Genomic DNA, 26452 nt, shown 5'->3' on the forward strand with positions numbered 1-26452 from the left:
TTGCATATTCTCCCTGTGTTCGCGTGGGTTTCCTCCGGGTACTCCGGTTTCCTCCCACATTCCAAAGACATGCATCTGGAGCATTTCTCCCCGGGCCTCCGTTGAAAACAGGCTCTGTGGAACGTAGTCGGACTTTCCCGGTCAACAAATGATAAATAAAAAAAAAATAAAATAAATGGCTCCCTGTTGAGATACTGGCACTCATAATGTCAAGTGCTGACAAGCCAACAAAAAAGAATGAAAATAGTGTAGTAGTCACAGCCCCTCCATTTTGGCCTGCACTTACGAGAACTATATGCTAACCAAGGGCCCACCACTGACCTTGTGGGATCCCACCGTTGACAGGCCTGCTGGTAAACAGACTCACTCATTAGTTCCTTTTAGTACAACTTAGTCCGCATTGTGGTTCCATCACTAATTTATATATATATATATATATATATATATATATATATATATATACTATAAAGATTTATTTTTTGTAAATAGCTTGTATCATGATATGAATATGATATCTATGTGTTTCTCTTACCGAACTATATGAATGGCTATTAGCTGTATTTCTTATTACTTACAGGTTGAGATTTTGTCTAGGCTTATTGCATTTCTGATTATACTCCATAGTTGTCTGAGTGAGATAAAGGTTATTACTTGCTGACTACTACCAGCATGGAGCTATTTTCTATTTTGGGAATTTTTCTGGCCTTTGTCAGTAATTTGTGCAACTTAGGTGGGAGGAAGGGCTAAGTGTTATATTATTTTACTGAATTACTCAGGTCTTCTTCTTAACAATAATAATGAGTCTGTTTTACATAACAGCTGCACAAGGTACGATATAATGAATCCCTACTCAACAGGTTATGTGCAGCAATTATCACTTGTGTCTGAGCATGCATAACTTTGCAGTAATGAAAGGCAGGTCATTATCACCTTAGCAATAAGTCAGTTACAATATAGCAGGGAGTCATTATCACTTTTCAAGTAAAACTATCAGGACCTGTCACTGTTATTCACGTAAGTACAACTCATTATCACACTGATGAATGCACAAGCCAGATTGGGTTTTTGTATGAGTTTAGATTCCTCACATAAATATTAGTTTCCACAGCTAAAACATGTTGTACTGTTAGGAAGAAGTGTCTTGTCCTAAGGTGTTTAGGATACAGTGATACCAATAACTATACCTACCTGACCTGATTTACAGATCTTCATTCTAAAAAGATATACCTCTCTGTATCTGTATGTCTGTCTTTTCATGAGTAACATACAGATGCAAGTATCCATTTTATTAATGTAGTTCATATCTTTGTGAATTAATGTAACTGAACCACATATGGTGAAACAGTTGAATGTCTCAAACTATCACTACATACTGCATGTTGTGTTGCTTTGCAGCTGCCTTTGTGCAGGTGAGTAACATTATAGTGTTCTATACCATTGTGTATTTCAGCTTTGCATTCACCCAACATCACAACGTAAGGCAAACCAGAGTGAGGATGACTATTATGATGCCGATCATATTCCACTGGCACGCTCATGCTCACCTGTTCAGAATGGATGGCATTCACCTAACTGAGGAGGGCATTGCGTTGTTCTTGACAAACCTCCACAATGGCATGAGGAGAGCCATGCAAGATTGCTAACATGCAGCTTGTAAGAAGAATGAAAAACACCCATGATCAAGTCAGACCAGTATAGTAAGTAAAACACTATTATGAAATCTGTTGTGTAAAATTCATTTCTCTGAGCTTGGCAAACGACTCTTATGGAAATTATGATTTTTTTTCATCTTTTGGTAAATAACTTTGAAAGGGAGCATCTGAATGTGCCAAGTAATATCTCATTTTGAAGACAGTATTGCTGGTTCTAACATGGCAAAAGAATTGTGCCTGTATGTTTGACACATGTGCAGATTTCAAAATTTGTTTCGGATTTAGGTTATGGACATTATGATTTTTTTTTCATATTTTGCTAAATAACTCTGCAAGGGAGCATCTGAATGTGCTAAGTAATACGTCATTTTGAAAAGATTATTTATAGTTCTAACACGGTAAAAGAATTGGGCCTTTATGTTGTACACATGTACAGACATCAATGTTTGTTTCGGACTTAGGTTATGGAAATTATGATTTTTTTTCATATTTTGGTAAATAACTTTGCAAGAGAGCATCTGAATGTGCTAAGTAATACCTCATTTTGAAGACAGTACTGATAGTTCTAACATGGTAAAAGAATGGTGCCTATATGTTGTACTCATAGGCAGATATCAAAGTTTGTTTGGAATTAGGTTATGGAAATTATGCTTTTTTTCATATTTTGGTAAATAACTTTGCAAGGGAGCATATCAGTGTGCCAAGTAATATCTCATTTTGAAGACAGTATTGCTGGTTCTAACATGGTAAAAGAATTGTGCCTGTATGTTTGACACATGCGCAGATTTAAGTTTGTTTCGGACTTAGGTTATGGAAATTATGAATTTTTTTTCATATTTTGCTAAATAACTCTGCAAGGGAGCATCTGAATGTGCTAAGTAATACGTCATTTTGAAAAGATTATTTATAGTTCTAACACGGTAAAAGAATTGGGCCTTTATGTTGTACACATGTGCAGACATCAATGTTTGTTTCGGACTTAGGTTATGGAAATTATGATTTTTTTTCATATTTTGGTAAATAACTTTGCAAGAGAGCATCTGAATGTGCTAAGTAATACCTCATTTTGAAGACAGTACTGGTAGTTCTAACATGGTAAAAGAATGATGCCTGTATGTTGTACTCATAGGCAGATATCAAAGTTTGTTTGGAATTAGGTTATGGAAATTATGACTTTTTTTTTCATATTTTGGTAAATAACTTTGCAAGGGAGCATATCAGTGTGCCAAGTAATACATAATTTTGAAGACAGTGTTACGCCTTACAACAGGGTAAAACAACTATGTCTGTGCAATCTACACATGTACAGATATCACAGTTTGTTTAGTCTTGTACAATTATGAAAATTATACATTTACAATACTTTTCATTATTATGCCCATATCTTTGCAAGGGAGCATGGTGATCACACAAATTATGCATCATTTTGAAGTTGACATTCAGGTGCACAACTTCTACACTGATATGTAGGCTCTGTCTGTCACAGTTGATGAGATATTATGCTTTGTTTATTTATCAATTATGAAAAATAATATATTAATCATATTTCTGTGAATATCTCAAGAAAGGAACATCACACAGTAATGGTTAAGGTATCATTTTAAAGCTGACATTCATACTAACAAATTACATTCAAATTGTATGGGTCTGCATGGTACATTGACCAAGATATTATGCTTTGTTTTTCCAAAAAGGTAAAAAATATGCACAATATCAGCGTTCCTTGCCAAATATTTAATAATGACTTTGATATACACTATCAACATTTACACTGTTGGAAAGGTCAGTGTCTGCTGAACAACTTTCGCGTTTACATGTTTAGTCTAGCTCTTATAGTTAAAGAGTTATGAACATTTGTTTTCTGTATGGTTTTACAAATGGATTTTCTGAAAATGAGCTCAGGCTGTACTGTTGTTCCTATGTTGGAATTAAGCAGGCAGCTTTTCCTTTGCTGCTCCGGAGTGAATGAGTTAATTTTATCCCACTCCCTAACTATATTTTCAGAAGAAATTTCTATCCTCTCTACTAGCTCCTGAATTAATTCCAAAACCCATTCCTTAAATTTCTCTCTTTACAACCAGTAGGTGTGAATGCACCAGTGTCTTATTTTTATTACATTACCTCACATTTTTATTATAGTTATTACTGGCGCATGATCTGAAACAGTTACTGGGTGCATTTCAAGACCTTAAATGCAAAAGTTCTGATGAGATATAAATTCTATCTAGCCTATATTGCATATTTTAATATAGCTCACTACTTTTTCTTTTTTATATTTATCTGTAAGACCATTCAGGTTGAAAAATATTACAGAAAGCATCATTTTCTTATTTAGTTATTATTACCACCTTTTATGTAGAACTGCTTTTTTGTTAAATGCCTAGTTCCATCTTTTATGTTACATGCATATACTGTTTGGCAGGTTGGCCTTTATACACTTGTTTCTTGTCATATCCATTTCAGCCTATGCCACATCTTACACAACTTTTTGTTTTTTTGAAAGCCTTCAAGTAGTACAACCAACCTCCCCAAACTCCTCTAAAACTTATTAATAACATACAAAACTATGTACATCTTCAAACATTGAAGTTTTTGCTTGCAAATATGAACAAAAGTTCTAAGTTGATAGCCACACAGACAGGCTAGAGTTAAACCAGAAAGAAAGACTAGTCGTGCTAAGATGCATGATACCACCTGTGCTACTGGTAAGTGGTATTTGATATTATCTATCTTCATTGCTCTCCCAGCTGAGAAAACACTTGAATGCTTTCAGTAAACACTTTCTCCAAGCAATTTGCCTTTATCAAATTGTCTTCTAGTGACATGCAAACCAGACACAAAACTGCTAAGGGTTATAAAATTCAACATTCTTTTTCATTTACATGTTTTGTAATAAACTTGTTAATGGATAACGCCTAGGGTCTTAACCCAGTCATTTCCCTATGCAAGCACAGGAAAAACATTATTTTATTTTTTTGTAAAATGCGAAGGAGGAGGATCGAGGTAGGCAGAAGAAATGGGACTTGATTAGCTGGGGTAGGAGAGTTGCGCATCTCATATGTGACTACCTAGTTGGTTTGCCAGTAGAAAGAGGAGAATTTAAATTTTTTATTTTCCTTTGCTCTTCAGTTGATGAGCTGTGGAGGTGGGTCAGTAATTATTGGTATATGCACAGGGTGCTGGTTGAGTCAGCTATGCTTCTGCTGCTTTCTACAACACACACACACACACACACACACACACATACACACACACACACACACACACACACACACACACACACACACACACACACACACACACACACACACATATCTTACAAAAGAATGATGAGAAACAAAAATGATGTAAACAAGCAAACAAGCTGTTGGAACAGTTAACTGCACTTTTTTTTGCTTTATTAATTGTATTTTAAACCATGTTAATTTCAAAAACTTTACTGCAAGACTGATGTTCTCAAACTATAACAGCACTAAGAAAGAGTAGACAAGAGGCATGTTATACATTTTCAGTTACTTTTTTTCCTCTTCTAGCTTGACTGTTGAGCTTCATTCAGCAGCTTATAGGTCCATTTGTAACCCTAAACTGTCTTGAAGGGTAACTCACTCCCTAATGGGGATCTGCTTCAGAGAGCACTCACCTTGACTGCTAGGATGAGGGCAATAGAGAACTGCTAACAGGCTGTTATCCTCAGTTTGATCAAAATTTAACAATCTTCTTCACTTACTAGCAAGTAGGTATGTGCCTTTGCATGCTCACGTTACTCTGCTGGACAGCGAATATTACTTAATTAGGTTTTCAACATGGGCATGTAATTCCAGGTCTTTCCCCAGACAGTCTTCCTGCATTGGGACCAATCCACCTTTCTCTCCCAGAATAAGTAAACCAGTATCACACATTCCCTTTCATTTCTTCAAAAATAACTTGTCCAGTAACTGGGTCACTATTCAAACCAACATCAGCTGAGTCCAGATAGGACATTAATCCCTTTGTGCTAAGGAACAAGCATTCATTTTCAGTTACTTTGCTGTGAGGACAAAGAACGTATGAGTCACAATAACATTTCCTAACTAGTATTAAACAGTTACTAGCACAAAAAAAAAAAAAAAAAATATACATATATATATATATATATATATATATATATGTGTGTGTGTGTGTGTGTGTGTGTGTGTGTGTGTATTTATATATATATATGTGTGTGTGTGTGTGTGTGTGTGTGTGTGTGTGTGTGTGTGTGTGTGTGTGTGTGTGTGTGTGTTTATAAATAAATATATATATATATATATATATATATATATATATATAGATATAGACTTACATGGAAGTAAATCAGTAATCTGCAGTGTAAAAGGTATGTACTCATTTGAATTCCAGAGAAGTTTAAAGTTGTTACAGGAATTTATTGCTGTATTTGCCTAATACACGTTTAAGTTCTCATAAGATTAAATTTGTACTTTTACAGGTGGGGAATCTCTTTTACCCTACCATCCATCCACATTTCCAAACTGCAGGAATACAGAATACTTGTTTTTGCAAAAAAAAAAAAATAATAATAATTTCATCAAGGTTGTGTATTATGCAAGCTCAGAGATTGAAAATAAAAGTAGAGGAGTAGGAATGGAGCACAGCTTCGTACATGGGGATGGTAGCATGGGACGCTTGCCCCTGCAGTTACATGTTCTACAGTGCATCCTTCAAATTGTTTCAGTTTTGTTACATTTTATATATCAAATATTTTCAGGATTGTTTCCTGTATTGTAAAGAAAGCTATGTCTATTGTATGCTCCAGTCTTCTTGTTATGGGATCTTAGGAGTTTTCTCCTTTTTGGTTCAATGTTTTCATGGAGGTTCTAGTAACTTTACGATAGTGTTATAAAAAATAAAACATCTTCCTTCTTTTTGATTAACATGGGAAGGTATGAGAGGTACACAAAGTGAAAGGTTAAGGATGAAGGAAAACATATAAAAAATAACATGTCTATATCAGTTACTTCCAAATGAAACAGGTTCCTTTAACCTTTGTCAACACGGACCCTTATGTTGACTAGACACCTAGGAGAGAAAGGAATGTCTCCAATGCTTGATGGCAGTACAACAATACAACACTTAGTAATTGAATCTCGTTGTATACTTTTAAATGAATAGTATCTAGCAGCTAAAATAAACTTACCACGTACTAAATCATCAATTATCTTTGATACAATTGATACTACAGGGGTGCTTCCAATTCGAGCTAGTAGTATAGAGGCAGAAGAAAGAATAAAATCACCAGCAAGAATAGCCTGGAAGAAAACAAAAAAATGAAAATAACCATACGACTCTAAACATGCTATAAAAAGCTGTACAGATAGATAAAGAAAATGATTTTTTTTTAGCAAAAAGACCAGTTACCTCACTTATGTTCATTTTTTCTCTCAGCAACACTGCTGTAGTTAATAGATTATTTTCATTTTACAGCTGACTTTCCAACTTCTTGCTCAAAATTCAACAAAAGGCTGACTATGCACTATTGAATCAAACCTCTGTCTTCACTCTTGCACCTTCAGCAAGTGTAGTCCTTTGAGAGAGACATTAATCCAGAACACCAGACATACTCCCAAGGCATTTGATGATTATCAGAGAAGTTTTTTTTAAATAAAACAGTCAAACATTAACAAAAATCACCTAACAGATCACACCAAAGACCATATGAAATAAATCCATCCATCCATTTCCAAAGTTGTTTTATTCCACTCAGGATGACAAGCAGCTTGCCTTACTTCCAAGTAAACAATGGGGAGTAAGCCAGGCAACTATCCTTGATGGGCAACTTGTCCATCACAAAACACATGCACACAGACACAAACTGTGCACTGCCAATTCACCTATCTGTATGTTTTCCTTTTTTTTGATGCAGGAAGAAACTGGGGTCCTGTCTGAAAACTCACATGGACACAGGCAGGACATAAGAGCTCCACCAGGGACATACCCTAGTAGGAAACCAGACTGAAGCACTGAGTAGCATCAAAGCTAATAACTGCCCCACTGTGCCACCCAAATTATACAGCAAAGCAGTTTCACCACAGCAGCGAGTTACCTAAAAAAAATGCACCCTAGCTTTTCTCAAGCAAACACAGGAAAGAAATCATACTTATCCTGGATGAGAAGCCAGTCCAAATGACTCATTCATATAAGCATGCTAATCTAGAGGCAAACGGAGCATTCCCAGTTGACCTATATGCATATTTTGTTTTTCTTAATTAAGGAGGAAACTGGGGTCCCCTCCAAAAATTCACTTGAACACATGCAGGACATACAACTTTTGCACAGAAGGCAGTATATCTGGCATTGCAACTACTTTCTAAGTTCCTTCTTCCCACATGTTTTGTAATGGAACCCTCACTGTCTGGAAGCATCTGCAACCAACCAGCTTTTTCAAAAGTTTTACTTAAGCAGGAGGGCAGGTCGCCAGTACACTCAGCACTGCAACCCCCTTCCAGAAGTTACTGCCTCTCATTATCTTCTGTACTGGAACCCCCCACTGTCTGGTAGCACCTGTAAATGATCTACCACATCAAATATTTTACCTAGGCAGCTACCTTTCTGTAATAACTATTTTGTAAATATTACTGCTGGTGTGTGCTAGAGCTCTCCCCAGCCTCCAGCAGGGGATCTCTGCTTGGTTGCTGCTTGTCCAAACATAAACCTCAGCAGATGGGCTGCTCTGAGAAATAGTACTTCGGGACAATCACAGCTTCTTCCAGTTGTGCTCACTCTCAAAATAGTACCTACTAAATGTGTTTCACTTTTCTATATAAATTTAGTGTGGGGGAAACAGCTGGGACTCCATCCTACAATGTAAGCACATCGATTTCTTGATTTTTCTGGGACAGCACTCAGCTGTCCTAGAAGCACCTTGTGCCGTGTTCCTAGTTTTACTAACGCTATCACTGTCTTTTAATGCTGCCACCAAGTAACCCAAACTATAAACCTGAAGGAAACTTTCTCTTATCTCATGTCTAGCATTTCTTCCTTTTTACCCACCTCATTTCTAGATGACTGAGTTGCTGGCTTGCACTACCGATGCATATGCACACACTGATTAGCTACTGCTAGACTACTGATTTCATCTAGCAGTTGGCAACCTTCCTTCATTTCTATGCAACTGGGCACACTACTTGTTATGGAGATTTCTCACATATGAGAATCACTAGAACTGTGCAACATCCTACATAACAACCATATTTATCTCCTCCATACACATTCCTAGCTTTGAAATTACCTGCAGTTTCTGACAGTCTATCCCAACAGTAATCGTCATTCTTTCTCCATCAGAAGGAGGTAGACTCCTGCAGTATGTGTTTGTTTACCTAAATAATAGACTATTTACCTGTAGTACTTTATATGTGAGATCTTCACACAGTTTGTTTGTATTCAAGTTACATAATACAATTGTTTTGAGGTCTATGAACAATAACCTTGTTACTACAGTGTTATGAAGAGATCCCTTAATGACAGTTTTTCTTTCTTAGATATCACGACTGTTTACAATGGCTAGTAAGACAAGTTACCCTGAGGCATCTGTAGCTATGGGGATCCTCACTAAGTGTGTATACACTTTGTAGAAGGCAGGATGCTCAGTTTACTGCTATTCTTTTACTGCATTCACGGACAGTAGTTTGTACTTTTGTTATTAATGCTACCAAGTGTACTACCTTTGTTACTGTCAGGACTCCAGGTAGCACTATTAAAGTGTGCACTTTACTTGGTATTACATATCTGTTGCTTTCACAGGTCTGCATAGTGTGAACTGTGGGGTGTTCCCATCTTTAACCTGACATTTTACACTCACTGCTTGTCTACCTTCCATCTGTATCTCGTTCCTCATACTCATGCTCTTACATTCATTGCTATCCTCACCAAACAAACATACAATTGCTTGAACAACCAAATAATAAATAATTATTTGTCCTCCTTCTGTACAGGCAAGAGTATGTGCTGACATTATACTTAACATTGCAACCCCCTCACAGAAGGTCCTGATTTCCAGTTCTACCATCAGAAACTTCCATTCCCTAGCAGCATCTGCAACTGACCTGTTTTGCCAAATCTCTTACCTAACTAACTTTTTTTTTGTAATGACTACTGTGTAAACATTGTTGCTGGTGGGCACTGTGGCATCCTTCCAGTGCAGGAGACACCTCCCAGCCCATCACTGCTTGAAGAGACCTTACCCCAACATAAACCTCGATAGGTAGACTGCGTTTTTGAATGGCTTCTTCTACTTACTCTACCCTCCCAACATAGTGCCTATTAAGAACTTTTTGTTTTTACGCACAAATATAATTTGTGGTGAATGACTAGGGACTCCATCCTGAAGATATATAACCACATCGACTTTTTGCTTTTTGGGGTAGTGTAAGTCAGCACTTGTAGAAATATCTTGTACTGCATATATAGTTTTACAAAGGCTGTCACAATATTTTAATGCTTCTTCTGAATAACCCGAAATATATAACTGAGAGAAGTCCTTTTACTAACCTGATGTCTAGTCTTTTTTTTCTAATATCATTCTTTCCAGACTGAGCTGCTATGTTGAACTACTGATGTGTACATGTGTACACCGATTAGCTACTGTACGGCTAATGATTTCTAGCCTGCTTTGTCATCTCCCACCTCCATTCCCAGCCACCAGAGGCTTGTCTATAGTTACAGAGGAGTAATCAAGTGTCCGTAAATTGTACCTTAACCACTCCATTACCTCACTACATTACTCTGCAAAACTTTAATATCTTAAAAACATTTAATGCAACCCTATCTTGCACTCATTGCCCAACTCAAGATAAATTCTTCCCCACCCCTTTAACTTCAAACGTTGCCCTTCCCAACTCAAAACTTTTCAATTCAGCCCAACTACTCTGCAACCACTTACTACTATCATTACACTTCAACTCTAATTTAAGCCATGACACGTCAACATTTATACTCCAACCTGTTTCTGCTACTAATCGCAGTCACAATACAATTTCAAAGGATTCATGTCCAATCATCGAAGGTAATTTTGAACAAAAAAAAAATTAAAACCATTTGTTGAAACCACCTTAGATGAAAATATCAACAATTTTTTGCAAGAGGGCAAGCCCCACTGCATTTCCATGTGGGGGGACACTCCCTACACCCCCCAGACTTATATACACCAACTCTGAGATTGCACAACAGTGGAGAAAAAAGCAAACTCCACTGTCATTGACAGTAATTTTGTTGAACAGCACTCGCTCTTTTTGTGAGTGTCAAAATTACATTTGATCACACAGTATGCTACAAATCTCAGACTCCCAAGACCAAATCCAAATCCTCTCTCTCTCATGCACCATCTTCCTCCTAACCTGACAATTCCTGAATCCCCCTCACATCCACCTTTTCAGTTTACCATCGTACCATACTAGAAGACTTCAATCTGAATTTACTATGTACAGTAAAAATATTACAGAATTACCAATAGACCTTAACCTTATTCAATTCAAAGAGCCTACATGACCTAACCTTGCATCAAATCACCAATGACTTATTGACCTAATAATAACAAACCATCCCAACAGCACTTCCTGCTTCATACTCCGTGATCACAGTCTTCCTTCAATACCAACATCTAAACAAAACATTACTTCAATACCAACATCTCAATAAAACATTCCCCCATTGGTCACCTTAGACCCAAGTCACAATTTAATATTGCCAAGCTCATACGCATCTCTCCACCATAAACTAGTCACCCACTCTATCCTCCCAAGACCCCAGTGATGCAGTTAAGAATTTTACACACTTTCTACTGGATCTACAGAATAAATTCTTCCTTCAAGTCACAAGAATACAAAACAACACCAGGAAAAGTGTTGTTTTAAATAATTAAATGAGTTACTGAAAGTATTTGACAATGCCTGGAAGAACTGAAAACATAACCCATCAGCTGACTCTTGGAAACAATCAACCAAAGTAAAATCACTGAAAAAGCCATAAGACATCACAATGCTAAATCATTTACTCCCAAGCAATTGTCATTGCTACACTAAACTGCTTCTGACAGGAGGTCAGTCTACTTACAGTATGTCATCTCCACTACCATTTATCCCCATCTCCCTTTCAAAATGAATTCAAGAACCTCCCATCTCTACTACTTTGTATCAAACCCTACCTCATTCCTGCTCCACCTCCATAGTGCCCCCTACAGAAGTAGGGAAAAATGTCCATGAGATTAGCTGTGGACCGTTACATAAGCTCGAGGTACTCGGCTAATCCCATGGGCATTTTCCCTACCCATAATGCAACTCCCTTACCACCTTAGATCTTGTTTGCCCTCTTGTAGTGACAAGGTGAATAATTTTATTATTATTATTATTATTATTATTATATTAAGAACCCATATTATTTCTGAGGATACAGAGTCCTGTAAGGATACAATTAGAGCTACTCGGTCTCCCAGGAGAGTAGGTAGGTGGGCTGTGACAATTAAGGACGAGATGGACAATACACATGGAATGTTATGGTAAGTACATAACTTCTTTATGTGATGTTGTCAATCTTGTCTTTATTCTCACTGGTGGGACCGTGTCCCTAGCTACCTGATTCTTGGGTGGCTCATGGGAGAATGTTTCTCAGGACCATAGAACCAAAGGATGCTCTACTCCTGGAGGCCAAATCCAACTTGTAATGTGTAATAAAGGTATGTGATTTTGCCCAAGTTGCTGCAGCACAGATCCTGTCCAAAGGCAATCTAGCTTGGAAACTGGAGAAGCAGAAACTGACCTGGTGGAATGAACTTTGACAGTATTTGCTATAGTCTTGTTGTTAGAACTGGATATGAAAGACATACATTGTGAAAGCCAATTGGATGTTACTTTAGAGACTAATTGGCCTTTCCTAATCTCTGAATAGGAAATAAATAGTTGATCTGACTTTCTAAATTCTGATGTCCTCTGCAAATAGAAATGTAGCTGTCTGTGAACATCTAAAAGATGTAACATGTACTCCCTTTGATTGTAAATCAGAAAGAACACTGGTCAGTCAATAGACTGGTTTAGATTACTCTCTGAAACTACTTTAGGTAAAAATGAAGGGTTAGTGCATAGAGAGACTCTATCCTTTTGAAAAATTATATATGGAGGCTTGGAAGACAAAGCCTGTAATAACGAAACTCTCCTAGCTGAAGTAATAGATACTAAAAAGAGCATTTTCCTTGACAGATATTTAAATTCACATGTAGCAGATTGTTCAAATGGAGGCGAGATGATTTTTGATAACACAAAATTCTAGTCCCAAGGTGGAACTGGATTTCTATATGGAGGTCGAATTAGAATAGTTCCTCTAAGGAATACTTTGCAAAGCCTATCTGAAATGATTGTGGAACCATGTGAAAATTTGAGAACGCTGCTAACTGTACTCTAATAGTAGCTGCAGAAGCTTCCTCACTGAATAACTTGGCTAAGAATTCTAGGACAGAAAGTAATGGAGCTGTGAATGGGTCCGATTAGTATGGGACCAGGCCACAAATCTTAACCATTTGCTATTGTATAATTTATGGGAAGATAGCAAAATGTATTTAACTGGAGAGAAAAGGAGAGGAAACCTGGCTATCGTGGGACCTGGAGCAGCCAAGCTGTTAGTCTGAGACTGTTCAGACTGAGATGAACCATTCCTGATGGATAAGTCAGCAGATCCGAAACTGGGTCCTGAATCCATGGTCCCTCCCACACGAGGCTGAATGAAGGGGAACCATATCTGCTGAGGCCAATGGGGGTAAATTAGGATTATTGTGGTCTCCAATGAACTTGCTTTCTGTAGGACGTTGGGGATTAGAGGTATGGGTGGAAAGGCATAAAGGAGTCCCGGGGGCCAACTGTGAACAAGTGCATCCCTTGGTGACTCCCCAAAGGGGACGTATCTGTCAGAAATTAAGGTGTAGGCCGATTACTGCTACTGAGAAGTACTGAAGTCACTTTCTTCTGGCTGCTATTCTCCTGATTGGTGCTGGCCAATCAAGAGCCAGAGGGAAGAAGTGGGGGGAAACCAGAGATTTTGAGGCAGGCTGGTTACTGCTTCCTTTGCAGGAAAGAACCCATACAGTCAAAAGCTACTGCAGAAGTGGCATTATGAACAACTCCAAGTATCCACACACCTACTGAAAGAGTTTTTATATTCCAGGCCTCTCTTGGTTTTTGTCCTGCTTATATAAACATACATGTAGTCTTTCCTGATTTACTAAAATATTCTGCTGGCAGAGCAAGAAGCCATTGTAACGTGTATGTGTGTGTAGGCACATGTATATTGATATTTTATACATGTGTATGTGTGTGTGTATATTATATATATATATATATATATATATATATATATATATATATATATATATATAAATAAACTAAGTAACACACTTCTGAACTTTAAAACTTAAAATAAATAAATAAAAATAAAGCAAAAGCTGGGATGAATGAAGAAATAATCACAAATGCAGAATTGATATTTCAGTGCGCTTTTGTTCTTTAATATATATAAGAACTTCTTCAAAAAATATGTACAAGGGTAAAATATCACAGTTAATATAGGTATCACTTACAAAGGAGCTTAAAGATTGGTCAATGAGGCAAAACGAGTTGTCATGGAAAAAATAGCAGCCAATATAATGCATTGTAGTGTCTAGTAGGAGTAAACATATGCTCGTAGTAAGTAAGTGAAACCTAGCAACAGGTAAAAAGAGAACTGACATCATCAGGGTTAAGAAATATTCAGACACTGATGAATCAATTAAAAAAGTTAAATAAGATATTGTACATAAGATTAATTCATTCTATCAAGTTTAAAACTAGTTGTGAAATATAATGCTGTGAGTAATTCATAAAATGTGGGGTATGTGAGCAACCTTATTTACTAAATGACAAATTACAAATCAATTTTTAAAAAATGTATATAGTAACATGAGTTTCTGTTTAAACTATTGTGCAACTGGTAGCAGTCCAAAACATGCAAAGTGGTACAGTGTATGAACCCGTGTGTGTGAGACATAACTGAATTGTCATAGTAGACATTCTGAAAAGAGATAAAGTTCCTTAACATATCAAGTATGTTGAGAATTTATTCAGATATTAATTAAAACATTTTGTATAATTATTGTCCCTTTAACATTGTGATGAGAAGTAATTCAGAAAAAAATATTTACAAAAACACACATAGTATGATATATAATTCATGTTACATAGTTTAAAAATAAACAACGCAGGTGCCCAAAAATAACCAAAACCAACTAAATCCACCAAAAGTAGAAGCAGCAAGATGAAAAAGGCAAGCAAAAAATAGCGTATCACAAATTTTATTCTCCGCTTTCGTCAACAGACTTCTTCAGAATGAAGCAGATAAAGTACAATTACTACATCAAATATGACAGAAATTAAGTCAGTGAGTAAAAACGTGTGGTGTGATATCTAATTTCATTTAGGTTGGGAGTAATTCAGGAAATGTGGCGTGTGTAAATAAATTTATATTAAAAGTATATAGTAACGTGTTGCTGTTTAAACTGCCGTGCAACATCAAGTATGTTGGGAACTGATTCGGATATTAATTAAAACATTTGTATGATATATTGTCCCTTTAACATTGTGTTGAGAAGTAATTAAGAAAAAAATCTTTTAAGAAAACGCATAGTATGATATGTAATGCATGTTACATTGTTTAAAAACCTATTAATTTATATTTAAATAATTTAATAAGCAGCTGAAATGAGATGAAGTTTATAGATGCAATTCCATGCAATGCATGGTGGTATTGGGTAGGCATAAATCTGTCAAGTGAGCCCAAACTGAAACTTCGTAGCACACTGTAAAAAAGCAGATAAAGTACATTCATTACATCAAATATGAGGGAAATTAATTCAGTAAGTAATTAAAACGTGAGAAATGTGGTGTGTGTAAGTAAATTTATATTATCAGTACATAGGTCACAATATAAGCGATAGTGCCTCCCTGCAGAAATGATGTCTTTGGATATATATATATATTTTTATTTCAGTTCAGACTTTCGACTTTCTGAAAACTCGATCATAAGGTCTCGACCATATGAAGTTCGAGTTTTCAGTAATTCGAGATTCTGAATGAAATATATATATATATATATATATAAATAAGTGTGTATATATGTATGTATGTGTATATATATATATATATATATATATATATATATATATATATATATACACATATATATATATATATATATATATATATATATACATATATATATATATATATATATATATATATATATATATACACACACACACACACACATATATCCATCCTCAACCCCTTTTTCCCAATTTACACATGGGGTCGGGGTATCACTTCAGCAGTGACAATAATCTCAAGCCAAGGTTTAAACAGCCGGGTGGCTAGCCCTGTCGCAGTATTTCATCCACATTACCCACCTGCACACACATTCAAACCTACAGCTAGTTTAGAGTATCCAATCCACTACTGCATTTCTTTAGAGTGTGGGAGGAAACTGCTGCACCCAGAGGAAACCCACGTGACCACAGGGAGGACATGCAAACCCCACACAGATGGGATCCCAGCTGAGAATTGAACTGGAGAACCTCTTGCTGTGAGGCAACAATAACCGCTGCACCACAGCAGCCACTCATATACACACAAATATATATATATATACATATATAGATATATACATACACACATAAAGGAAGCACAAAGCACTGTACTGCCTGTATCCTTTGTCTTATACCTAAAAAATTTCCCTTCTGTTTTAAACAAAAACCTTTCTCTGAAATACCACCCAACACTAACTGCACTGATTCATCCAGTGTATCAGCTGAACGAGTAAACTACGTGATTTTGTTCTGTCAAGTACATTATGTAAGTGTTGTTTCCAATGGAATACAATTTATCCATATAGCTCTTATTTTATGAGTTAACTTTATAACCTGCAAATCTAATCTTCCAAATGTATCAAATTCCTGAAAAAATAATTGTCAAATACTGCTCTAGATTAGATAAGTGTAGTAAAAGATCAACAGCCTGTGCACAAACCTCATATGTTAATCTCTGCAACCTACATCTGTTAGTTGGGATTTGCCATGACCTGTTTGTCAAGAGTTCCAAATAAGAAATTAAATGAATTTGTAGATACGAGTGAAGAGGGACAGAATACTATTACCTCATTATATAAATGAATGCTGTCATCAAGGGTAAACTGACCTACAAAGGAAGCCTGTCCAAATTTTACATGTTAATTATAAATAATAATCACTTTGATGCAAAATTCTGGACCTTTTTTAGATAGCAGTGCATTGAGTGACTCAGCAGATGGTAAGAATAAAACTGTGTTACTTAAATCAGTTAGTCAAACTTCAAGTTTATACTGGACAGTTTTTATGTGGAAATATATACACAGAATGTCTGTTGCTCCCTATAAAATCTCTTAAGTTTAGTAAAAAATTTTTCTTCAGTTTGTTGGATATGTAGTAAAGATGTAAAGGCTGATTGGACACATGTTTATGGATTGTGAACCATTAAATGTACATTGGAAAGGGATATGTCTGATAATTGCTCTTTAACTAGATCAGCAACACTAATGAATGTTCCACTTCCTGTATCTGTAAAAGCCAAGCCACAAAAAATATTTGAGTTTTTTGGCATTTGCTAGAAAAGTTATTAGAAAAAAAATGGAAATCGAATTCAGTTCCTACAGTCAAAGAATTTTTAAATTTAGCAGCAATACTAAGTACAACTGAAAAAGAAGTGATCAGAATAAAATCTATAAATCATACTAAGACTTTTAGTGGTTGGGTTAGTCTTGAAAAGCTGCAATTGAAATACCAAGGCTCTTAATGTGTTAATTGTATAAGCTTACCTTGATGATTCAATGCATTCCTAACACTGTATAAAGTACAGTTGTGTAAAATATTACCATAACAGTAGAAGTCCTTCCCTTCACTATTGTAGTGTTCCCTACTCAAGGGACCACCCCCTGCAAAGGGCAGCCACCCTACATATGGGCAGCATACCAAAGCCTTTGGATTTGAGGATGTTGTACATCACACGTATGCTCCCTGCTCACAGGGTAGGGCATAAAAGTGATTTACTACGGATGTACCTGCCCCAGAACTGAAAAGCCCTAGGAGGAACAACAGTCCAAGGAGCAAAGGAGGAACATGTGCATCCAGAAGGGGAAAAAAAGGAGTAAAGAAAAGAGGGAGGAGGGAGGGAGCGAACACTGCACAGGGAAGGGAAGAAAGTCTACTGTTATAGTAAGATTTTACACAACTGTATTATGTCCTTCCATATCACTGTTATAGTATTCATTACTCAAGACAGAGTACAAAAGCACAAGAGGAAACTTGGTAGGAGGAAGACCCAGCACAGCCCAAAAGGTGGCCATGCAGGATTGCTCTGGCAAATCCGGCTCTAGCCCTGGAAACCACCTCTAGCTTGTAATGTTTACTAAAAGTATGCACAGAAGACCGAGGAGCTGCCTCAAAGATGGAATTGGTATCCAATCCCTTGAAAAAAGCTCCAGCGGTAGCCACTGCCCTGGTAAAATGAGCCTTTACAGAAGCAGAAAGGCTTTTCCCATGAAGAGTAACCAAAGAAAATGGCCTTAGAGATCCAAGAAGAAATTGTTTGCTTAGAAACAGACAAACCTACAGATGTAGGATGAAAGAAAACAAAAAGTTGTTTAGATTTATGAATGGCTTTAGTTTTATCTAAATAATATCTGAGTTGTCTATGTAAATCCAAGATGTGAAGAACTTTCTCACTAACAGACTGTGGAGAATGGAAAAAGGTGGGCAAATTAATAGAATGATTAAGAGACAACTCATTAACCACCGCGGGCAAATTAATAGAATGATTAAGAAACAACTCATTAACCACCATGGGAATAAAAGAAGGATTAGTACAGAGAGACACCCTGTCCTTATGAAAAACTAAAAAAGGAGGAACAGTCATAAGGGCCTGAAGCTTAGGCACCTTTCTAGCTGAAGTAAGGGCCAAAAGAAGAACCGTTTTCCAAGTACAATGCTGTAAGGAAGCAGAAACTGCAGGCTCAAAAGAAGCCTGAGTCAATTTTTCAAGAACAAAATTAAGGTCCCAGGAAGGAGGAATAGGCTTCCTGTGAGGCTTAATATGAAGGATGCCTTTAAGAAACTGTTTGACCTCAATCCTAGAAGCCAAAAGAGGAATCAAAGACAGACAAGCAGAAATAGCTGAAAGGTGAGCTTCAACTGAAGAGTATGCTAACCTGGTATGTTGCAATTCACATGGATAAAAGAGAACCAAAGGAACATCCACAAAAAGTAGATCCTGTTTACTAGCAAGACACCAGACAGAAAGCTCTTCCATTTGGACAAATAAGATTTCCTGGTAGTGGATTTCCTGGCCACTTGCCGAAGCTGAAGCATGTCCTCAGTAAAAAAGGTGCCTAAAAGGGATCAAAACCCTATCACCCACAGTTTCAGTTCAAGAGTGGACAACTGAAGATGGAGGAGAGACCCCTTGTCTTGTGTGAGTAGGTCCACCCTGGGAGGAAACTTGTGGTAATTGCCTTTGGATAGGTGCAGAAGAAGGAGGAACCAATGCTGTCTGGGCCAAAAGGGAGTCACCAGCAAGATTTTGGGAGAGTCCTGTTCTATCTTGAAGAGGACAGTCAGTGTGAGAGGAAGGAATGCATAAAGAAACATCCCCTTCCAAGAAATAGAGAGGGCATCCGCCTTCCATGCCAGAGGACTTGGGACCTTAGTGCAAGCGAGAGAGGCAAAAAGATTTACCTGAGGTGTACCCCACTGACAGACAATGTCCAGAAATGCATCTCTGTGAAGCATCCACTAGTGAGTCTGTGTCACAAACCTGCTCAGAGAGTCTGCCACAACGTTCTGCTCTGAAGGGATATATACAGCTTATAGAGTCACATGATACTAGATATCCAGATCCCAAACTTGAAGATCTAGTCTGCACAGACCTCACGTCCGAGGCATTTGAAAAAATGTTTGTGCAATGGGACTGGGGGCTGAAAGGGAGCCCCTGGGTTCAGAGAGAGAGAGCAGATGAACCACTGAAGCTCTAACTTGAGGCACAGAAGAAGAGGAAACTAGAAAGTCCAAATGATGAGAATGTTGAATCCATACTGATTTTAAGAACCACTGTAGCTTTCGCACATGACGTCTGGCTAGAGGAAGCATAGGAATGGTGGAAGGTATGTATTGCAGAGCCCTTAGAAACTCCCTGACCATGACTAAGACCTGAAGAAGAAAGGAATGAAAAAGGCAGAGTCAAAGCCTTAGGAGGTGGCAGGGATGCCAAAACAGGAATGGTCTGGGCCTGCACCCAAGAAAAATATGATCCTGAGAAGGAGTCAGGAAGGATTTCTGGACATTTACTGTTAACCCTAGGCTCTGCAACAGGCAAATAGCATATAGGGACTCTGAAGAGGAAGTCTAAATAAGCAGGTCATCCAGGTAAGGAAACATCTGTATCCCCACATCCTGCAAAAAACAGTCACAGGAGCGAGGAATTTGGTGAAGACCCTTGGGACAGTAGAGAGGGCAATGGGCAAAGCAGAGAACTGAAAATGAAAGAAAGAAACAGAGAAATGCAAACATTTCCTGGAAAGGGGATGAATAGGGATGTGAAGATAGGCATCCTTGAGATTCAGAGAGACTAGGAAAGCATGAGATAGAAGAAGAGGAAAAGCCTGAGAGAGAAAACTAAAACATACTCGGTCATATGGGTCTAGTAGTTAATAGCCCAAAAGGCCAAGGTAGCAGCAGTATGTACCTTTTTGCCCAGCCTTTCAATGGTCCTACTATCCTTGTCAGAAGGAAGTAATTTAGTGGAGGGCAACAGTTTGGAAGGTTTGTCTGACGCAACATAAAGAAACGTATGATAATCAGGCACCTTATAAAACCTATCAGTTTTTTAGGAACTGGAGGCTGAAAATCAGAAGCCTGAGAAGCTGCTGAAAAAGTGTCCAACAAGACAGAAAGGAATGGAAGGACAGCAAAAGGCTTAAGAGACTCCACCTGGAGGAGTTCATAGTACCTTTTATGGACATCAGAAAAATGGGTACAGTCCCATTTAAAAAAAATTCTATCATATAAAATATAGTACTCCCCAAAGGACAGTTCTTCAGAGGGAGAATCTGCAATAATGGAGTCCTCCTCCTCAGAACCATATTCTAATGGAGAAGGAATCTGAGAGGAATAAGCCAAAGGCTCTTTTATCTAGAATCCAAGTCCTTGTCAGAAGAGTCCTGCTCCCTAGGCTGCTTAACAGGAGTAGAATACCAAGGAAGGTCAGGAACAGAAACTCCCTGGGAGGGGCTTCACGGCAATGAGTGCATTAAACAAACTCTGTGTAAAATCTTGCCATTCATGCTGAGAATCCTTAGGAAGAGGGGAAATACGTTTAGTTTTTTGCTTCTTTTTCAAAGGGACATCAGCCTTAAAGATCTTAGGAGGTTCTGACCCTTGCCAATACTCAGTCAACATAGAGAGAATCTCCTACATAACAAGAATCTGTAGAACACCCCTAGGTCCCTCAAATATGATCAGCCATGGTTCCCTCAAAACATCCAAAATGGACATCTGCTGAGCCTCTGAAAATGTGCTAGAAGCCAGATCCATGCAGGCCTCTAAAGCGGTCACGGCAGAGGAATCCAAAAGAATAACAGGATGATCCTCTGGGCCTTCACCAGCCTCGACAGAGACATCAGATGAGGAGGTACAGCTACTAAATCTGACCGAACTTTTTTGGTCTGCTTCTTGACCGATGGCTGACCCTTGGGCAGTGACAACTCCACCATTGCACCTGCTAACAGCTTAAGATGCTGGTTCTCAAGGTAGATAGACAAGGAGGAGAGACAACTATGAAGTATCTTGGGGAAAATGCTTGACAAATTGGGCACAACGAGAAGCACCCAAGCAAAACAAACAATGCTCGTGATAGTCCTTATGGGGAATCTGTTTCCACATTGACATCTTCCCTTTCTGGAGGATAAGAAAAAAAAAAAACAACAGGGCACTTATATGATACGGCTTGGTAACCAGCAGATAAGGGAGCATTCAGACTGACTATCAAAGATGGCAATCGAACTGGTGGCAAAGAAGTTCCAAGGTAGGCATTTCCATACATCAGCTTTATGCCCTATACTGTGAGCAGGGAGCATACGTGTGATGTACAGTGTCCTTAACATTCAAAGATTTTGGTATGCTGGCCAGATGTTGGGCTGCCCTTGGCAGGGGACCATTTAAGTAAGGATTGTTGCAACAGTGAGAAGGACCATCAGTATGTGATGTTGAATTTCTTCCTTTCTGTGTGTACATTGTAAATATGTGAGATTAATAAAATCTTTCTTAAAAACAGATGCAAATAAAGAGCAAACAATTCCTGAGAAGGTTTATTCCTCCACATTCATTCAGGCCACATCTCCTTAATTTAACAAACCTGTCAAGAAATTTCAGCTACAATAACAGCTGAAAAAGATGCTTCCGTTTCATGTCAAATGCTCTTTAAGCATTTAGACTTGTTACTAATAAAGGGTGTTTTTGCCAAATTATTTTAAGTGCTTCTGGCAGATACAAATCCTGTCTGCTCTAAATTAGTCAACAGTGTATTCTGAAATCTTATAGCAAAGATGGCAATAAAAATGTTCACAATCATGTGAATAGCCAGTGAATGGTTATGAGCCTACATGGAGTGTTTTACCAGGTTTCAAAATTACAGCAATTATTGCCTGTTTTCAGGATTGTATGAACAGCTGAAAGAACACAGCCAAAACTGCTAAATTATTCAACAACATATTTTAGCCTCAAGATCTGTTGCTAAAAGAAAGTCATTGAGACCAGGTGATTTACCTTTATCCAATCCAGCCAATACCTGCAGTACTTTTCTCTCTTAAGGAACCTGAAACTGGCTGGTACAAAATTAACAAAAAATGAACCAATTCTTCACTCTTAATAGTCTGTGTGGTATGTTACATACAACTGTTCACAAAATCTAGCAAAGCTGTTTAATATATTTCCAGGAATGTTACAGCAACTCCCTGACAAGTTGTCCTTTATATTTTTTAACTGTCCCATCTCTTTGCTGTCTCAGCCTTAAAATTAAACACCAGATTACAAGGAGTAACCTCTAAATCCCTTATCTTAAAAACTTTCTTAATAAATTCAAATTCATGGCATCACCATAGTTTCAGTTTTATGCTGTATAGCCTTAATTCTCTATTCTGCACCGACAACCTTCCTTAAATCATCAATTCTGCAGTAAATAACGCAACTTGATAGTTCTTACTGTTTGCAAACATCTTAAAGCTTTTCTGAGATAGATTCCCTTGGGAACTCTGCTACGTTTTTGACAGAGACTTGTTTTTCTGGGATTAATACTGGATTATTTGGCTTTAATTAAGGCCACATTGATATTAAAGTTACAAAACTCAGCATGAACAGCTTCCCTTGACCAAAAAAAAAAAAAAAAAAACAGAATGTCAAACTGAGGGAAAGGAGTACAGTCTCAGAGAACTAATGTGAAGGGGAACAATATATTCCTCAAATAAGTATATTCCTTTGTCACTAATATTTTGTCAGTTATAGAGTAAACATTTCTTTTATGAAACTCCGTAATGTCAGAAATATGTCTTCACTGATGTTTAGCTAAAAGAACTGCAAAATCAGTTTTTTTTATGTTCATTTTTGGTGGTTTGTGACAAGGAATAATATAGTGTAGATTCAACAGTTTCAAATATTAGTTTACATAAATCAATCTTAGTTTACAGAACAGCTTGATTAATACTCCCTACTCTGGCCCAGTCACAATTCTCAAGCAGCTAAAGATGTTTTTACCACACTAATTACAATTCATATATCTCCCTCCCTTAGAAACCACAAATCAGCAGGCCTATTACATACTCTACTTTTGCATTACCCCTCTGATATAATATGTAAGATGCATTGTTCAGAATGACTGCAGAGCTGAGGAAGCTCGTTATCTGAGTGAAAGTGCTCACCTTGTGTTTACTTTGATGTTTTCTTTGTCGGAATAAAGCTTTTCATGGATCAAGAAGAAATGAGTAAGCGGAAATCATTTTGGCAAAAGGTACAGAATTACTTTAACTTTTACAAATAGTTGTTTAATGGAGTAATTTACCTGGTACTCGTGAACTGCTTCTTTATTAAGCATGGTAACCATGCAGCAGAAGTATCATCATGACGGTTCTTATTACAGTCAGCACGCAACTTCCCTTGATTCACAGCAAGTGCAGCTTATTGTCTCTCCATCATTTCAAGTTTAATATGATTTATATAGTAATATAATAATGGAATAGCCTTCGCATACATGTCAAGCAGAGCACCTCACTAGCCCTCTTCAAGAGAAATCTTGATGAGTGGATGGGAAATAGAAAATTCACTCCAGGGATCACACCAATGGCTTTACTCGACAGAGGCACTGGCAACCAAGGTCGGGTGGCATGATGTCAGGGTAATCCTATGGGCTAGGCTTGTAAAGGCCCCAGGGCCATTAGCCTAGTACACACCTATGAACCTATGATGATGTAAATTCAAGTACATCCATTAACCAGTATCCTTCAAGATTAAACATTGTTTTTAATTAAAAATCCGATACAGTACTTGTTTGTCCAAATCCATAAAACGCAATCAAGAGAAGTCCAGTATAGTAAGGAAGGTCAGTTTCTAATTCAAAACTGCAAACTTTTGACATAAAAGAGATAGCTGGAGCAGCAGAACTAAGAAACAAGGGTGGTTGCATGAGCATTTTTAACTGTTCAGTCAACCACTTGACTTTTTACCCAGAGCAATTGCAGCTGTCTCCCCATTTTTCTTTTGCAAAAAACAGTGAAAGGATCAAACTGCTTTTTCTACTGCCTTTTACCTCTAATGTTCCTTCTTCAGGTATACAGGAAAATTATTCTGTACCAGTTTGATTTTTGTCTTTGTATCCCCGGGTGTATAAAATGCCATTGATCCTCAGCTGCACAAGATACAGAAGCCAAACACTAACTTTCCCTACTTGTAGGGACGAGTCTGAAAGATAGCTTTACTGCTGCTAGTTTCTAACAAATAATCACGGTCAGACAACTTTTCTGTTTTTCACCACCTTTCCTGGGGAGCATATTTTACAAGGAACCTTTAAAAATGTAAGATTGAAAATGCAAGAAGAAGGACTGTTCCCATTAAACAGAGCACAGAAAAACAGTAACTCCACCTTAACTCAAATTACAAAGCCCTGTTAAGTCAAGGCAGGCACTTTTCTCAAATGGTCCACCAGAGAAAAGAATACACAGTACTTTCACCTACTACATAGGGAAAGTAACATTTCTTCTCAGAAAAGAATCTTGTTGTTCAGCTGGCTCTAAAAATTATTGAACTTGGGAGCTAGACATCTAGCACACCCTGTCTGCCTGTGAGTGGCAGCACAATCAATCAACCAGGCACGAGGAAAGAGCTATTATTTACAAAACACTGCCGAAGGACTAACACCCCTTTACAGTAGCCCAGTTAATTGTGAGGACATAAATGGAATGCATTTCCAGGGCACTTTAAGAATGATTGGCAAACATAAGAAATCTGGACAAAGCCAAAATAATGAGGGGGCAAAGCACCAAAAATAGGGACACATTTCAAACATTGCTCTTATGAACTTAGAGAGTTGCTAAAATAGAAGGTATGTTGACATGCATTTTTCTTTAGGATATGAGGTCTGAAACTCTTATGTCTTATTATTTAGTGGCTTCTGTCTTCAATGATTTACCAGAAGACCACAATTTTTAAGCAGTACAAAACAAAAATGTGAAGCAAAAATCTGACATTCTGCCAAACTCTGAACAGTTAAGAAGTATGGAACGATACCTGGTAAAGATTCTTTATCCCTCAATAGAAGTTCAGCCTGGCTACAGACTGAAAGGCAAGAAAAAGGTAAAGACTACCTGCTCTTATTACCAGTTGTCAAAAGATTCCAAAATCCAATTATCTCCATCTTCAAAAGAAAACCATGTTGAGGAGGGCTTAGAAATAGTGTACTAGGAGCACCACTGTCTTTGAAGAAACACTGGATAAACGTACTACCCCCCCCCCCCCCCACACACACACACACATACACATGCATAAAAAGAACTATAATAAAAAGGAATTAGCTCAAAGAAATAGGAGGACTGAGACTTTTGCTAACACAATGACTAACAATTAAACCTAGACCCCCTCCGACTGAGATACTCAAACCTTATTTGAAGCTACAACTGCCACCCTCCATTTCCCCCTAAAAAGACTAAAGCAGAGCAGACCCCCATACAAATAAAAGTACAGTTGTGTACACTTACCATAAATGTAGATGTTCGAGTGTATTCACTGTTGCAGTCATTACATTTGGGTAATCCTGCTGGCAGGTTGCCCTCAGTCGGCCTGAATTCCAAAGTCCTGGGTCCTGCGTCGGCTGCTGTCGCCCCTTCCCTGACGTTAGGTCGTCAGGGGTATAAAAGATGCGGCCGACGCCATTTTCTTTAGTTTTTCTTGCCCCAGATGTCAGGTGCCCCCTAAAAGGGTAGCCAAAATTTATATATATATAAATACATGCACGAATATAAACTTTACCTTCATCTACCAGCAAATACACCACATAGGTTGTATAAATTAGAGAAGGAAAGATAGGTTCCATCAGAAGAAAGGGGGATGGTGGGTGGGTAACCTGGACTGCAACAGTGAATACACTCGAACATCTACATTTATGGTAAGTGTACACAACTGTACTACG

The 26452-nt window shown here is 37.7% G+C and overlaps 1 protein-coding gene across 1 annotated transcript in view; it reads right to left on the reverse strand.

Annotated features, from left to right (window-relative positions):
* The window catches only part of PDSS1 (decaprenyl diphosphate synthase subunit 1), a 1043091-nt gene that overhangs the window by 451824 nt on the left and 564815 nt on the right, over positions 1 to 26452 (reverse strand). The window contains exon 6 of the mRNA XM_044064551.1: positions 6826 to 6937. Within this exon, the coding sequence (XP_043920486.1) occupies positions 6826 to 6937 (112 nt within the window). The remainder of the gene's footprint in view (positions 1 to 6825; positions 6938 to 26452) is intronic.

The sequence above is a fragment of the Protopterus annectens genome, chromosome 3.part0, assembly GCF_019279795.1.
Source record: "Protopterus annectens isolate FY-2018-M chromosome 3.part0, PAN1.0, whole genome shotgun sequence".
In the NCBI taxonomy this organism is placed as follows: domain Eukaryota; kingdom Metazoa; phylum Chordata; order Ceratodontiformes; family Protopteridae; genus Protopterus; species Protopterus annectens.